The following is a 16,146-nucleotide window of genomic DNA, read 5'->3' as shown; positions in this document are numbered from 1 at the left end:
TTCGATTTTAATATCCTATTCAATGTCAGGGACCTGTATGTTGCCGTTAAAAGGCATATTGGGACTCCGAAGGTGCAGTACCAGCCAGATCCTGCTAGTAGGCAGTATCGAGAGTGTAGTAAACCCTGTTCCAGACCGGGTGCTACGTTTAAACCGCTCCGGATGGACTTTTCTAGTAATGGGAAACCTAGGGCTTCACCCGATCGCATTGAATCGTTTTCGGGACCCCCGATCCATATGTTGTGGTGGGTTATGTCGTCGACCAGATGGACATAGGATGGACCAGATGGCGATCAAATAATTGGAATATTCTTTTTGGAATACCACCGACCACAGGTAAGGACAATCTGACGTCAATTTCAGTTTGATCGTGCAAGGTTATCATACCCATCCCCCTGATCGGCGTGTGTTGTGGTAATAAGTAATAACGAATGACGTTACTGGCAATCAAATAATCAGAAACACCCCCCCCCCCCCCCTTTCATGCATTCATGATGAAACATAATACCTATGATATAGATTTGATTTGAAAATAGTAGCGTGTCCAGGGACGAAACGCAAATGGTTTTTTTTTTTTTTTTACTTTATTCTTTAGCGTTTATCGCTTTTCTGGTCAAGCATGACCGACAGTTGTAGAGTGAAACGGGAGGGAGAACAGGGGAAGACATTCGGCAAATGACGGCGGGTCCGGGAATCGAACTCGGAGTCAACCAGAACCGTGACGCAGCACGGCTCCTCCCGACGCAGAAATAGCGCCGAGATACGTGGTGAGCTACTGGAGCTCCCCCAACGCCAATGGTTTTAGTAGAATTCACGTTGCGCCCTGTAGCCGGCCTCCCAGGAATTAGCCCGGATAATTCCGAAATTATACTTATATTCACCACGGGATAACGTGTGAACGTATTTATGAAAAAATTTATTCTTTTTTGCATCTTGAATGGAAGATAGTTACTGTCAAATGACCATGGTATTGTATCCGATAGCTATAATATAAAATATAGATTTAGCTCTATAAACAAGGTGACGCACAGTGAAACTATGTAATGGAAAGCTGGCCCAGCTATCCATTACCCAGCTGGCCCAGCTATAGCTAGATGGGGAAAAATACTATTGTTGCTTCGCTAACAGTTGGTTGTTTTCAGCGTTTTATGCGCATAATCTGTTATTTAGTTAGGCCTATTGGAAATGTTCATCGACATAAGTAGATTTTTTGTTTTTGTTTATTTATTAAGTTAATATAAAACCGTGTTTAGAACATTGTTGAGTTTCTTAAATACATGCTTTTTACCTCTTAACACATTGACCGCCGGGCATTGTGCCCATCTCATACCCCTCTCTGCCACCGTTAAAAGCCTATGGAGATGTTTACCTTCTTTGCAGGGCTATAACTTTTTAAATTGTATTGCTATATTGACATTACTATGGCCCATTCAACATCGATTATCTATCGTTCCGGATGTGCGAACGTTATACTTTTTCATTCATACATTGTTGTGTTAATACCTTCTAGAAGTATGTTTTTAATCTTTTCTGCTGTAATGCCAAAAACGCTAGTTATAGGCCCAAACGCATATGATAGATTATCGATTGCCGTTTCTTTCCCATACACGCTATATTAAAAAATTCAAATGTATATGATCGGTATACATTATTCTTCATCATGCGTGAAGGAAAGGGGGGGGTGTCGTTTATAATTCCTTGATCATCAGTAACGGCTTTATGTAGTATGGGTGATATATCATCTAGGGTCCAGCTAGAGCATCGGGGGTTGGGTGGATGAATTATGAATGCCATGGCGAAAAAATTAAATATTGATCTCAAATACGCTGTACAGCGATCTTGGCAGACAACGCATGGCGGGCAATAACGCTGGAAAGCGTTTCCGGCGCTGGATGTGTTAACGTTCCGACGGCCCGCCCTTGTTTGACGGCGTCCCGCTGTTGGCTTCGTTAGTACAGTTGGTTGTTTTCAGCGTTTTATGTGCGTAATCTGTTATTTACAAGTAGATTTAATTTTTTTTTTAATTTATTAAGTTAATTAACATTTTTGAATTTGTATACATGCTTTAGATTTTAAGTGGCGAGTGACTTTTCTTTTTTTTGCCACATATGCAGCTCGCCCGCTTAAAGTCTATACAAATGTGTTTTAATATGTCTAGGCCTCTACATTTCTATGTTTCATACGCCATGCAATGTTGCGAGAATGCAATATGTCGCTGCTGCGGAAATAAACCTTTTGATTGAGGAAACAAATACATTTGCTATTGTTTGGTAAATTGGCTATTTTTTGTTACAATTGATCGATTAATTGATAGTTAACGTTATCAGTAAGGAACGTGCTCCCCGTTTCTTTCTTAATGTGGACCTTTTTAGGCCACTTAATAATGAGGCTTTTTTGTTCAAGTTCAAGTTTCTTTATTAGTTGTCATACAGAAGTACAGAATACTTTTATACAAAATGCTTCTTTCTGTTACGCTCCAGAGACTGTGCTAGACAAAAGTATAAAATAAAATAAGTATAGCAAGTAAAAAATATAAGTCACGTACGTAGTACATTTACATTTACATTTAGTCATTTAGCTGACGCTTTTATCCAAAGCGACTTACAAGTTCTGTACGACAAGCCATCAGGAAGAGCACAACTCTATCAGCTGAGTAACAATGTTCATCAAAGTGTTGAGTGCTACAGTGTAGGTTAGTTTATTAGGACAAGTGCATGACAGTATGGTTAGTTAGGGTTAGATTTTTTTTTTTTTTTTTTAATTCAGATAATGGTTGAAGAAGTGAGTCTTTAGTCGACGGCGAAAGATTGGACGTGTTTCGGCTGTCCTAACTGGGGTGGGTAGTTCATTCCACCATTGTGGGGCAAGGACTGAGAATAGGCGACTTCTCTTTGATGACCCTCCCGGAGCTTGGATAGGAGTAGGTCTGAGGCGGCCAGAAGATGCAGAGCGTAGGGGTCTTGAGGGTGTGTAGTTAGAGACCATTGACCGGAGGTAGGCGGGAGCAGTTCCCTTTGCCGCACGGTATGCTAGGTCAAGGGCCTTGAAGCGGATTCGTGCAGCAATGGGGAGCCAGTGCAGGTCCCTAAGAAGTGGGGTGACATGGGCCGACTTCGGTAGGTTTGAGATCAGGCGGGCCGCTGCGTTCTGAATGAGTTGAAGAGGCTTAGTGGCAGTGGCCGGGAGGCCAGCGAGCAGTGCGTTGCAGTAGTCGAGGCGGGAGATGACTGTTGATTGGACGAGGAGTTGGGTGGCTTCTTTTGTCAGGAAGGGGCGTATCCTTCTGACGTTGCTCAGGAGGAATCGGCAGGTTCTGGTTGTCGCTGCGATGTGAGCAGAGAAGTTCAACTGGTCGTCGAGGACAACACCAAGGTTCTTGGCGGTCGGGGACGCGGTCACAGCTGCATTCTCGACTGTGATGGAAAGGTCGGTCAGGGGGGAGGATTTGGCCGGCAGGTGGAGCAATTCTGTTTTGCTTAGGTTCAGTTTGAGGTGGTTGGTCGTCATCCAGGCGGAGATGTCGGACAGACAGGCCGAGATCCGCTCAGAGACGTGGATATCTGAGGGAGGGAAGGAGAGGAAGAGTTGAGTATCGTCGGCATAACAGTGGTAGGAGAAGCCATGAGACGTGATAATGTTACCCAGTGATTTAGTGTAGAGGGAGAAGAGAAGGGGTCCTAAAACCGAGCCCTGGGGGACACCCGTCCGCAGGGGGCGGGTGGCCGACAGGGTCCCTCTCCATGACACTTGGTAGGAGCGGTCATTGAGGTATGATGACAACCATGTCAGCGCAGAGCCAGCCACTCCCATTCCTGCGAGGGCCGCGAGGAGGATCTGGTGGTTGACTGTGTCGAAGGCTGCAGATAGATCTAGGAGAATCAGGACAGAGGAGAGGCCTTTCGCTTTTGCTAAGTGAAGTGCCTCTGTGACCGCAATGAGGGCTGTCTCTGTGGAGTGACCAGTCCTGAAGCCTGACTGATTAGGGTCTAGGAGGTCATTCTGTAAGAGATAAGCAGTAAGTTGGTTGGATACAGCACGTTCAAGTGTTTTAGAAAGGAAGGAGAGAAGAGAGACAGGACGGTAGTTGCCTATGACGGTAGGGTTCAGGGATGGTTTTTTTATGAGGGGCGTGACTCTGGCTTGTTTTAGGGAGGTGGGGACCACCCCCGAGTTGAGTGAGGAGTTGATGGTTGCAGTTAGGAATGGGAGGATGTCTGGTGCTATGGACTGGAGGAGTGGGGAAGGTAGCCGGTCCAGCTGGCATGTAGTCGGACGGTTCGACGTTACCAGTGTCAGGGTCTCGGCTTCTGTAATGGGAGAGAAAGATGACAGAGTGAAGGATGAGGTTCTCGATTCAGCATTTGGAATGGGTGGGGGTTGGGAGAAGGAGCTGCGGATGTTCTCCACTTTTTCCTCAAAGAAGATCGCAAAGTCTTCGGCAGAGAAAGATGAGGGAGGGGGGGGTGGGGGGGGGAGTGAGGAGGGAGGACATGGTAGCATGCAGTTTGCGAAGATTCTTGGCAGAGGCCTCGATCCTATGGTGAAAGAAAGAAGCTTTGGCATTAGTAATGGTTTTGGAGAATGTTAACAAGAGGTTGTGATATGTGTCGATGTCAGCAGTGAGGCGTGACTTTCTATACTTCCTTTCAGCTGCTCTCAGGACCTGTCTTTGTTCTCTCACTGGATCTGTCAGCCATGGACTGGGTGGGGAACGGCGGGCAGGTTTCTCAACGAGGGGACAGAGCTTGTCGAAGGAGGTTGCAAGGGCTGAGAGGAGGGTGGAGGTTGCCATCTCTGTGCAGAGAGCAGAGAAGGTGTCACTCAAAGGTAGAGTGGATAGTATGTCAGAGGAGAGGGTGGAGGGGGATAGGGAGGGCAGGTTGCGTCTGAGTGAGACGGTTTGAGTTGGGGTGAAGACCTTTCGGTTAAGCATGAGAGTTAGTGAGAAGGATATGAAGGAATGGTCAGATACATGTAGGGGAGTTACCGTGGTGTTAATGATGCTGGAGTTACGTGAAAATATGAGATCCAAGGAGTTGCCTGCTTTGTGGGTGGGAGGCATGGCAGTGGGAGTCAGGTCAAATGATTGTAGGAGGGAGACTACTATGACTGACTGAGATGAGTCAGGCAGGTTGAAGTCGCCCAATAGAAGGAGAGGGGTACCATCTTCCGGTAAGGAGCTTAGAAGCATGTCCAGCTCATCTGTGAAGTGATCGAGCGGACCTGGAGGGCGGTAGAGTGTAACACAAGTGTTCAGTATGTACATATGTACAATGTTCAATGCAGAGTAGAAGTAACTGAGTTACCATACAATATACTATACAATATACTAATATACAATCTACTATATAGTGCAAAGCAGAAATGGGATGAGGTACAATTTAGGTACAATTTACAGTAAGGTGTACTGAGGTATGGGTTGTAGTGCAAATTCTTTGCCAATAAATATAAAGTGTGTTTAGGAACGCATTTTCCTAGTGGCAACGCTGAAAGGGTGTTTTCGTTTTGGAAACTCGCCGAAACTCGCCGACAATGGTGCCATGTAATTTACGCGAGCCGGATACGGAGCCGTTTTTTGCCCAACCCCCTTGCGCAGTAGTAAACACTGACGCCAAATTCTCCCCTGGCTGGACCTATACAGGATATCAGCTGCGTCCTCCTCAGATTGCCTGTAGCTGCGGCTAAACTAAGACCATGTGTTGTCAAGTTATTGTTATAAGAAACCCAGTCCAAAACTACAACAGTCTGCATTCCCTTAACAATTGTTTGTATTGAGCCGTATTGTATTGTACCCATTCTGCAATCTGTTAAATAACGTTTACATCCATTCATTTTGCTAGCATTAACGTTACTACGCTGCTAGCCACAATGCTATATTGTTATAATGGCATATCCCAATCATGTTAGCACGCAAGCTAACAAAATCTGCGATCTTTTTGTGAGACTAAACTCCGCTCTTGGTGGTCAATTGTGTTGATGTTAGTTTTGTTTCATCAACAAATCATCAACAAATGAGGCAGAACACACAGTGAATGTATCCGTTTTTGTTTATTGCACACTGAAAAATAAATGCTAAGTTGCTAAATGGCTCATGCGAGGTATTTAAAGATGGTGACTTTGTTGTTTTTTAGCAGGAAGTGTAGTGACGCTTTTCTGATTGGTTGAAAATGGCCTTCATGTTTGAACTAAATCGCCACCTACTGCTTTGGCATTGTACTACATGTATATAGTAGACGAGACAAAACGACGTCTAACTTAACTCTAACTTGCCTGCCAATACGCAGCCGCAGCGTTCTGAAAAGAGAAATGAAACTAAATGAAATGGCCCTAATGTAACCGCAGCCTTAGCGTATTGATCAGGGCTGCCCAAACTATGGCTCATGGCCCAAATATGGCCCTTCACAACATTCTGTTTGGCCCTACAAAGGATTACAGAGATTGATATTTTTTTATCTGGTTTGGTGCATTTTTATTATATTCTTAACCTGACACAGCAGATGGTCTGTTACATAGAACCATCTGGGAAGTCATCCACAGGACCCTGGTTAGTCAGAACCACTGTGGTTCAGGGCACAAGCACATCACTTGAAGCCTGACAACATGGATTCTCGCATGATCTCGTGATCTCCCAAAGCCAGCTGCTGTGCAATATTAATAATTAATGTATATTTTTGCCTGTATATTTTAGAATGTATATACATATCAGAATGTATATCCCGGACCGTATTATATTCTTTATTCTTGTTTTTATTCTTATTCATGACTTTTATTTTTGACTACCTCAATGTTTACTGTTTACTGTGAGCGATCTGTAGTGCTGAATTTCCCTCGGGAATAAAGTATTTCTATTCTATTCTATTCTATAGGTTCGATGTAAATGCTAACTGATCTCTCTGCCAGGTGGTGTTGTCTGAGGAGGAGCTGGCCGGGGTGGAGCAGGCCTCCGCCACAGCTGCTGAGGTCACCGGCACCATGATGAGGCTCAAGCTGGATTTGGACGAAAAGAAACGCACGGTCAACATGCTGCAGACTGCACTGGTGAGTGACGCGTGCACCGGCACTAGGGCTGTAACAACAACACACGCTTTCTGAGATTAGATTCTTAAATGTATGTTAAATGTGTTCTTACTACAGCCCTCTCATTATAGATCATACTACAGAACTCTCATTATAGATCATACTACAGAACTCTCATTATAGATCATACTACAGCCCTCTCATTATAGATCATACTACAGAACTCTCATTATAGAGCATACTACAGAACTCTCATTATAGATCATACTACAGAACTCTCATTATAGATCATACTACAGAACTCTCATTATAGATCATACTACAGAACTCTCATTATAGATCATACTACAGAACTCTCATTATAGATCATACTACAGAACTCTCATTATAGATCATACTACAGAACTCTCATTATAGATCATACTACAGAACTCTCATTATAGATCATACTACAGCCCTCTCATTATAGATCATACTACAGAACTCTCATTATAGATCATACTACAGCCCTCTCATTATAGATCATACTACAGAACTCTCATTATAGATCATACTACAGAACTCATTATAGATCATACTACAGAACTCTCATTATAGATCATACTACAGATTCAGAACTCTCATTATAGATCATACTACAGAACTCATTATAGATCATACTACAGAACTCTCATATAGATCATTCATACTACAGAACTCTCATTATAGATCATACTACAGAACTCTCATTATAGATCATACTACAGAACTCTCATTATAGAGCATACTACAGAACTCTCATTATAGATCATACTACAGAACTCTCATTATAGATCATACTACAGAACTCTCATTATAGATCATACTACAGAACTCTCATTATAGAGCATACTACAGAACTCATAGATCATACTACAGAACTCATAGATCATACTACAGAACTCTCATAGATCATACTACAGAACTCTCATTATATTATTTCAGTCATATTGATTAATTGTGATTTATTCTGATGATATTTACAAAAAAAGCTAGTTATCTCTAGCTTAGGGTGCAAGCAAGATGGCTGATGACCTGGATTGTTTACTAGTTGGACGGAAACACAGTCTGTTTCAGTATTTTATCTCTTGTCCAACCTCGCCACCCGGTGGCCATTTCCAACAGCTCCTACAAGAGCACCCTGATCATATGGGTATGTCTGGGCCTCATGGACTAAACTTACTTATTTATTTTTCTCTCCTTTCCTCTGTTCTCTGTCTCTCTCCTCCAGGCCCAGCAGAGGGAGCTAACGGTCAGGCATGTGAAGGAGACGGAGAAGGAGCTCAACAGGAACTTCCAGCTCCAGAGGGAGCAGTACGAGGCCACCATCCAGAGACACCTGGCCTTCATCGACCAGGTACACACACACACACACACACACACACACACACACACACACACACACACACCATCCAGAGACACCTGGGCCCTCATTTATCAACGTGGCGTACGCACAGATATGTGCGTAACCCGTGCGTACGATCATTTCTAAGCAAAGTGTGGGATTTATCAATTTGAACTTGTGCTTGACTTTGTGCGTATATTTAAGCACAGGTCGGACCATGCGTAGCTGGCGCCGGTGGTAGAATATTTTTACAACGCGGAAATAAGCACTGACTGCGCTCTGCGTAACTCAACTCGTTATTATTTTGCGCATATATTGCAGAAATACGGGAACGTTTTGATTATATTTAAAAGGCTTTGCCATTGTTAAACGTAATAAGTGGAACCCCGAAGCTGTAAGCAGAATACAAGTCATATGAACACCCACGATATAGTGTTCTTCCCCCTTCCTATAAGAAACAATAAAAAACGCATTGCAACGAGAACAGACTGAGGTTATTTGTTGAGTGTATGTGTATTACAAAACCCTTGCAATAAATGTGTCTTAAATTAATGAAAAGCATACATGCTCTGGACACAGAGCATATATCGTGTGGGTGATATCATGACTTGTATTCTGCTTACAGAATTTCACTTATTTAGTTTTACAATGTCAAAGCCTAAATCAAAACGTTCCCGTATTTCTGCAATCTATGCGCAAAATAATAACGAGTTGAGTTCTAACAAAGAACGTATTACATGCTGGTAGGCTGATAGAGTAAACTATGATATGAATATGATATGATATAAATATAAAGGTATACTGGTCCGTCCACGAGGATATCGAGGACTCGGATAGCCATTAAATGCCATTTGAGAATATAGGCTAAAGCGACGGCCTATAGCCTATACATATTATTTAATGTTTTCATAAGCGTAAAGATACAACAGCTATATTAATGATCAAGTTAGTTTACTGTATGCAGGCTTCGCAGGGCTGTGTGTTATATATGCGCAAGTTACTGTTGCATAATGTAGGCTGGCTGCTATTATATGTAATTCATATAGACCTAATACCAACAACAAAATAGATTGTATCATATGCCTCTACACACATTATATTATACACATCATATTATATCTTGGTTCGGCAGCGCCTCTGTGAACAATCTCGCAGAGTTTGCTCCATCAATAAACGCGCATTTTGGCTGATAATGTGCCGGTGGCCGGAGTCTCATTCAGGCCTAATTGTATTTAATTCAATTGTAATGTTATTACTGGGGTATCTAAAACATCACAATGCAGATCAGGGTTATCCACTGAAGCCATAATGACTCTGACCAGAACCACAGGCTCATGGCGAGCGCACATAATAGGCATTGTAGAGCGCAGAGTTGGCGTGCTGAAATTGATTTAATTTCAGTCATTACAGTGCTTAATGTCGGGTCATCTTGTCATTTATTTCTGTCAATGTGCTGGTTCTGTAGCAGGACTGGGTCAGTCAACATCCTTGGCTCCCGGCGCACCGAAGATTATACGTTCAATTTGTTGGTTGGACCTCGGTGATGATCAATCTCGCTCTGTGAAGTCTCAGAGTTCGCTCGGGTTAGTCCACTTTTCCACATTTCATGGGGGTGTTCCATTACCTTATATGGTTAATCGGGGCGGTTCTGGTATGCAAATACGTGAAAGTGTGCACGAGCCTCAGCGTAGGAGCAAGGTGATATTTATCATGACAGGTGTGCGTAGGACCTGTGTACGCATGTGTGATAAATCCCGTTTTTTTTGTGCGTGCACACATTCTAAATTCTGTGCTTACGTATGGAAATAGAACATTTTCTAAGAAAACTTGATAAATGAGGGCCCTGGCCTTCATCGACCAGGTACACACACACACACATCATCCAGAGACACCTGGGCCCTCATTTATCAACGTTGCGTACGCACAGATATGTGCGTATCCCCTGCGTACGATCATTTCTAAGCAAAGTGTGGGACTTATCAAATTGAACTTGTGCTTGACTTTGTGCGTATATCTAAGCACAGCTCTGAGCATGTGTAGCTGACGCCCGGTGGTAGAATATGAAGCCTGCATGTCTGTAACACGGAAATAAGCTTCCGTGCATTACTTCCAACACTGGCGTGTTCAACATATGACCCGTAATTCATTATAGTTCATTGTAAAATAGCGACAGTAGTGTAATTATAACGGGCTCACGCGCGAACAAGAGGTTGGCCTGCTTGTTTGGAACACCCACCTCCAAACGCGATTAAATATGTTTCAAATAAAAAGCGACATACTATTATTTTGTGTCATGTTTCCAAATAAGATTGGCCACAACGAAATGCTTTCTACTTCAATTTGTTGGTTAGAATAGATACCTCCGTTGAAACTTCACTGAGACTAAAAGTAAAAGACAGTCTCTTTTTTTTGTGAGCTCCGCGCACAGACGTGATAATAATAATAATAGCTTCATTTTATATAGCGCCTTTCAAGAGACCCAAGGTCGCTTTACATAGATATGGGGGGGGGGAATAACAAAGTAATAAACATAGTGGACAGACACAACATATGAATATGATGATGGGATTCAAGTTCGCGTTTTTATTGATCACATAGGCAGGCTATACATGGCACGGTCCATCGTGATATTGTAGATGGATCGAGCAATAGCTGTTACTGTACCACCCATGTAGCTGTCAAAGCTTCATCACAAATGCAGTTTATGTGAATAGAAAGGGATTCCACTCAGTGATGGGCATTTGCCTGATAAATGTCGTTGCTGCCGGGAGGAAAGGCATGCTGCATGTTTTCAATTCATTAAATAAAATGGATACTTTTTGCAAGGGTTTACTGACTGTCATACAAATAATCAACCAACTACATACTGTAACTTTTCAGTGCACGTTCTTATTTACATTGTGACAACAGCCTTGTGAGCTTCCGCACACAGACATGATGGAATTCAAGTGCAAGTTTGTATTGATCACATATAGGCAGGCTACACATGGCGTATAGGCTACATCATACATGGCAGTGAGATTCATTGTTCTTGTATATGCTCTCGTATTATTGTTTATATAGGCTACCCAATACCGACATCAAAATAGATTGTATGCATCTACAAATCATATGCAGCAGGTAGAAAATTAACGGAAAATCCGTCGCGATTTGGAATAAAATTGAGGAGAACTTTAATCCCTGGGTATTAATCGAACAAAACGAAAAAAGGCAGTCATATTCCAGCATGGTCTTTATTAGTTAATATGGTCTTTAAGTTAATAGATATCATATCCGACATCACTGTACTTGTACATGTCTGTCAGCCTGCGTATTTCTCCATAACACGCTTCCCTCGGCTTAGTCCACTTTTCCACATTTCATGGGGGTGTTCCATTACCGTATATGGTTAATTACGGGCGGTGCTATATGCAAATACGTAAAACCGTGCATGAGCTGCAGCGTAGGATCAAAGTGATATTTATCAAGACAGGTGTGCGTACGACCTGTGTACGCACGTGTGATAAATCCCGTTTTTTTTGTGCATACACACATTCTAAATTATGTGCTTAAGAACAAAGATGGAACACTTTCTAAGAATTGTTGATAAATGAGGGCCCTGGCCTTCATCGACCAGGTACACATACACACACACCATTCAGAGACACCTGAGCCCTCATTTATCAACAATTCTTAGAAAGTGTTCTATTTTCGTTCTTAAAACAAAGCGGGGCTCGCAACTCACTTGTTGTTCCAAGGTGTTTTAATTGACAAAAAGGCAGTAGATGCAACGTTTCGACCGACCCTTCCGGTCTTCTTCAAGCAAGCAAGCAAGCAAGCTTTTTTCTGAATATTTTCATTCTTAAGCACAGAATTTAGAATGTGTGTACGTACAGAAAAATCGGGATTTATCACACGTGCGTAGACTGTCCCACGCACACCTGCAAGTACTCTGTGTTGATAAATATCACTTGATCTACGCTCCACGCTCGTGCACGGTTTTACGTATTTGCATATAGAACCGCTCGTAATTAACCATATACGGTAATGAAACACCCCCATGAAATGTGGAAAAGTGGACTAAACCGAGCGAACGCCTGGGAGAAATACGCGACAGGCTGACAGACATGTACACGGTGATGTCGGAAACAGTCGCATATGATATCTATTAACTTCCTAAAGACCATTGCTGCCTGGGCAGCGCAAACACTAATAAAGACCGTTAACCACTGTTTGGCGTTGGTGTCATTAATAATAATGCTGGAATATGAATGCCCCTTTTTCGCTTCGTTCTTTTAAAGTTCGATTACCCAGGGATTAAGGTTCTCCGTCAATTTTCTACCTGCATGGTTTAATATGATTTGTAGAGGCATACAATCTATTTTGATGTCGGTATTAGGAATAGCCTATATAAATTATATATGCATAGCCTACATTATGCAACAGTAATTTGCGCATAACGCAGCATGGCACAGACATGTCACACGGAGCCCCGCGCCTGCATACAGTAAACGAACTTGATCGTTAATATAACTGTTGTCCTTGTATCTTTATTTTACGCTTATGAAAACATTAAATAATATGTATAGGCTATTGGCCGTCGTTTTGCCTTAATAGCCTATATTCTCAAATGGCATTTAATGGCTATCCGCTGTGGGCTATCTCCTCGCTGACGGACCAGTATACCTTTATATCATATCATATTCCTATGTCTCCAAGGAATCGTGGGGCTCTGGGGAATAAAGGTTGGGAACCCCTGCTATAGCCTATCCTAGGCTATTTTATTTACAGTAGTCTATTTATGATTTGTTTCCATAGCCGGTCTCAGTTATGCTGTGGCTGAGATGGGTCGGGATTAATAAAGCTGATAGGAGACTGCTTCTCGGCTATACGAATTAAAGCCACGATTGAAAATAATGTACTTCCTTCTTGACAATAGCATATACTATAACAATAATACGAGAGTAGAACAATGAATCTCACTGCCATGTAGCCTATGTATAGCCTGCCTATGTGATCAATAAAAACGCAAACTTGAATTCCATCATCATATTTATATGTTGTGTCTGTCCACTATGTTTGTTACTTTGTTATTTTTTCCCCCTATGTAAAGCGACCTTGGGTCTCTTGAAAGGCGCTATATAAAATGAAGTTATTATTATTATTATTATTATTATTATTATTATTATTATTATTATTATTATTATTATTATTATTATTATTATTATTATTATTATTATTATTATCATCACGTCTGTGCGGGAGCTCACAAATAGACTGTCTTAGTCTCAGTGAAGTTTCAACGGAGTTCATCTATTCTAACCAACAAAGTGAAGTAGAAAGCATTTCGTTGTGACCAATCTTATTTGGAAACATGACACACAAAATAATAATATTTCGTTTTTTATTTTAAACAATATTTAATCGCGTTTGGAGGTGGGTGTTCTGCGTCTGCCCCCCCCCCCCCCCCCCGTGCCAAACAAGCAGGCCAACCTCTTGTTCGCGAGTGAGCCCGTTATAATTACACTACTGTTGCTATTTTACAATTAACTATAATGAATTACGGGTCATACAGAACACGCCAGTGTTGAAACTAATGCACGGAAGCTTATTTCCGCGTTGGTTGCAATATTCATATTCTACCGCTGGGCGTCAGCTACGCATGCCCTGAGCTGTGCGTAAATATACGCACAAAGTCAAGCACACGTTCAAATTGATAAGTCACACACTTTGCTTAGAAATGATCGTACGCACGGGTTACCCACATATCTGTGCGTACGCACCATTGATAAATGAGGGCCCTGGCCTTCATCGCCAAGGTACACACACACACCATCCACAGACACCTGGCCTTCATCGACCAGGTACACACACACCATCCAGAGACACCTGGCCTTCATCGACCAGGTACACACACACACACCATCCAGAGACACCTGGCCTTCATCGACCAGGTACACACACACCATCCAGAGACACCTGGCCTTCATCGACCAGGTACACACACACACACCATCCAGAGACACCTGGCCTTCATCGACCAGGTACACACACACCATCCAGAGACACCTGGCCTTCATCGACCAGGTACACACACACACACCATCCAGAGACACCTGGCCTTCATCGACCAGGTACACACACACACACACACACACACAGACTCTCTCACATACAGACTCTCACACACACACACACACACACACAGACTCTTACACACTCACTCTCTCTCACATACACACATGCACTATCGCTCATACACACATACACAGACTCTCTCACACACAAAACAGTGATCTTTTCTTCACACTCCTTTACTTTTTATTTTCTAGTGGTAATACATTTTTTGATTTTCTCTTTATCTCTGTCTCACTCTGTCTCTCTCCGTGTCTCTTTCTTTGTCTCTCTCTCTCTCTCTCTCTCTCTCTCTCTCTCTAGATGATAGATGATAAGAAGGCACTGACTGAGCGGTGTGAGTGTGTGGTGGGAGAGCTGAAGCAGGTGGATCAGAAGTACACCAAGAAGATCTCCCAGATGCAGGCGCAGCACGACATGGTGAGAGGAGCCGCGGTCTGACCACTGGGGGGTCCTGAACTTGAGTCTAGAAGCACTATTGGAAGGAGATGTCAATGTATCCCACAGGTCTTCTACATTTATGAGGAAGTATTCTTTATAAACCTAACTCCTTACCTTCACCCTAACCATATCCGCACTGGGAACCTAAAACGATAAGATGATACCTTCTAGCCATGACCCTACATGGGACCAGAATCACAGGCTGGAATTATTTGGAGTCTATTATTAGCCTGCCACTGAAAATCTAACATCAAAATGTAAACTATCAACATCCACAATGGATACCGGCTACCTAGTAGATAAACAAAGTAATGAAGTTTGCTACATTTTAGTCGTTCAAAAACATCCCATCACAAGCTTCCAGTGTTAATGGCCTAGCACACGATTCTACTGGTCACATGACTTTTGTTAACATTGGAAAACCTCTACCGCTATGACGTTACCTTGACATCATCTTCCTTCCTGGTTCTTGCGCCTAGGCTAGAGCTGCCGTCAGGCCTGCACTGGCCACACGTTGAACACTAGAGGGCACACTCGAGTCACACAATTACCTGGGCTGATGTGAAAAGCTTGCAAGGGGGCCTTTCACCGTTTTAATATCCGTGGGGTCAACCGTTCTCACCGCTAACTATAAACTCTGCTTCCTTTTGCTCACTTTCTCATCTCCTCTGCAGCTTGTGCTCCACTACATGTGCCCGCTTGCAATGCTGCGTTTGTTTAATCTGTCTTTTTCTCTTTCTTTCTCTCTTGTCTTTCTTTCCGTCACTCTTTCCCCCCTCCTTGTTGCCCTCCTCTCTATATGTCTAATTTTTCTGGCTCTAGGTTTGGCAAATTCTGGGTCCCTTGTGCGAGGTAACATTTTGTCCCCCCACCCATCCTCATCGTCACCCTTTAGGTTATAGGAGTAGGAGTCACAATAGCATGTAGTATGATATCATATCACACCGTGTGATATTATCATGGTGCTTGAGGCATGGCGCTACGATGATGTTAATTGTTTTGCGATGGTATCATTCCGCTCTTTTTTCATTTGACCAGTCATTTGAGGGGAAAGAAGAATCAACTACTAGATGAAATTCAAGGCTTTTCAAACGTTTGATTTGTATTATTTTATTTCTTGTTTTTATTTATTTAAAACCCTTGGAATAGCCCAGCAGAAAATCATGTATTGATTGTCGCACATCAAGATAATATCACAGAGGGGGCGGCTA

General features: G+C 42.7%; 1 protein-coding gene across 1 annotated transcript in view; it reads left to right on the top strand.

The window, feature by feature from the left end:
• The window catches only part of cep131 (centrosomal protein 131), a 57,590-nt gene that overhangs the window by 20,919 nt on the left and 20,525 nt on the right, over positions 1-16,146 (top strand). The window contains exons 14-16 of the mRNA XM_084323954.1: positions 6,901-7,038; positions 8,267-8,392; positions 14,798-14,914. Of these exons, the coding sequence (XP_084180080.1) occupies positions 6,901-7,038; positions 8,267-8,392; positions 14,798-14,914 (381 nt within the window). The remainder of the gene's footprint in view (positions 1-6,900; positions 7,039-8,266; positions 8,393-14,797; positions 14,915-16,146) is intronic.

The sequence above is a fragment of the Notolepis coatsorum genome, assembly GCF_963971535.1.
Source record: "Notolepis coatsorum genome assembly, chromosome: 10".
Lineage (NCBI taxonomy): Eukaryota > Metazoa > Chordata > Actinopteri > Aulopiformes > Paralepididae > Notolepis > Notolepis coatsorum.
The sequence above is the reverse complement of the archived record's forward strand: the minus strand, read 5'-3'. Positions and strand labels throughout refer to the sequence as shown.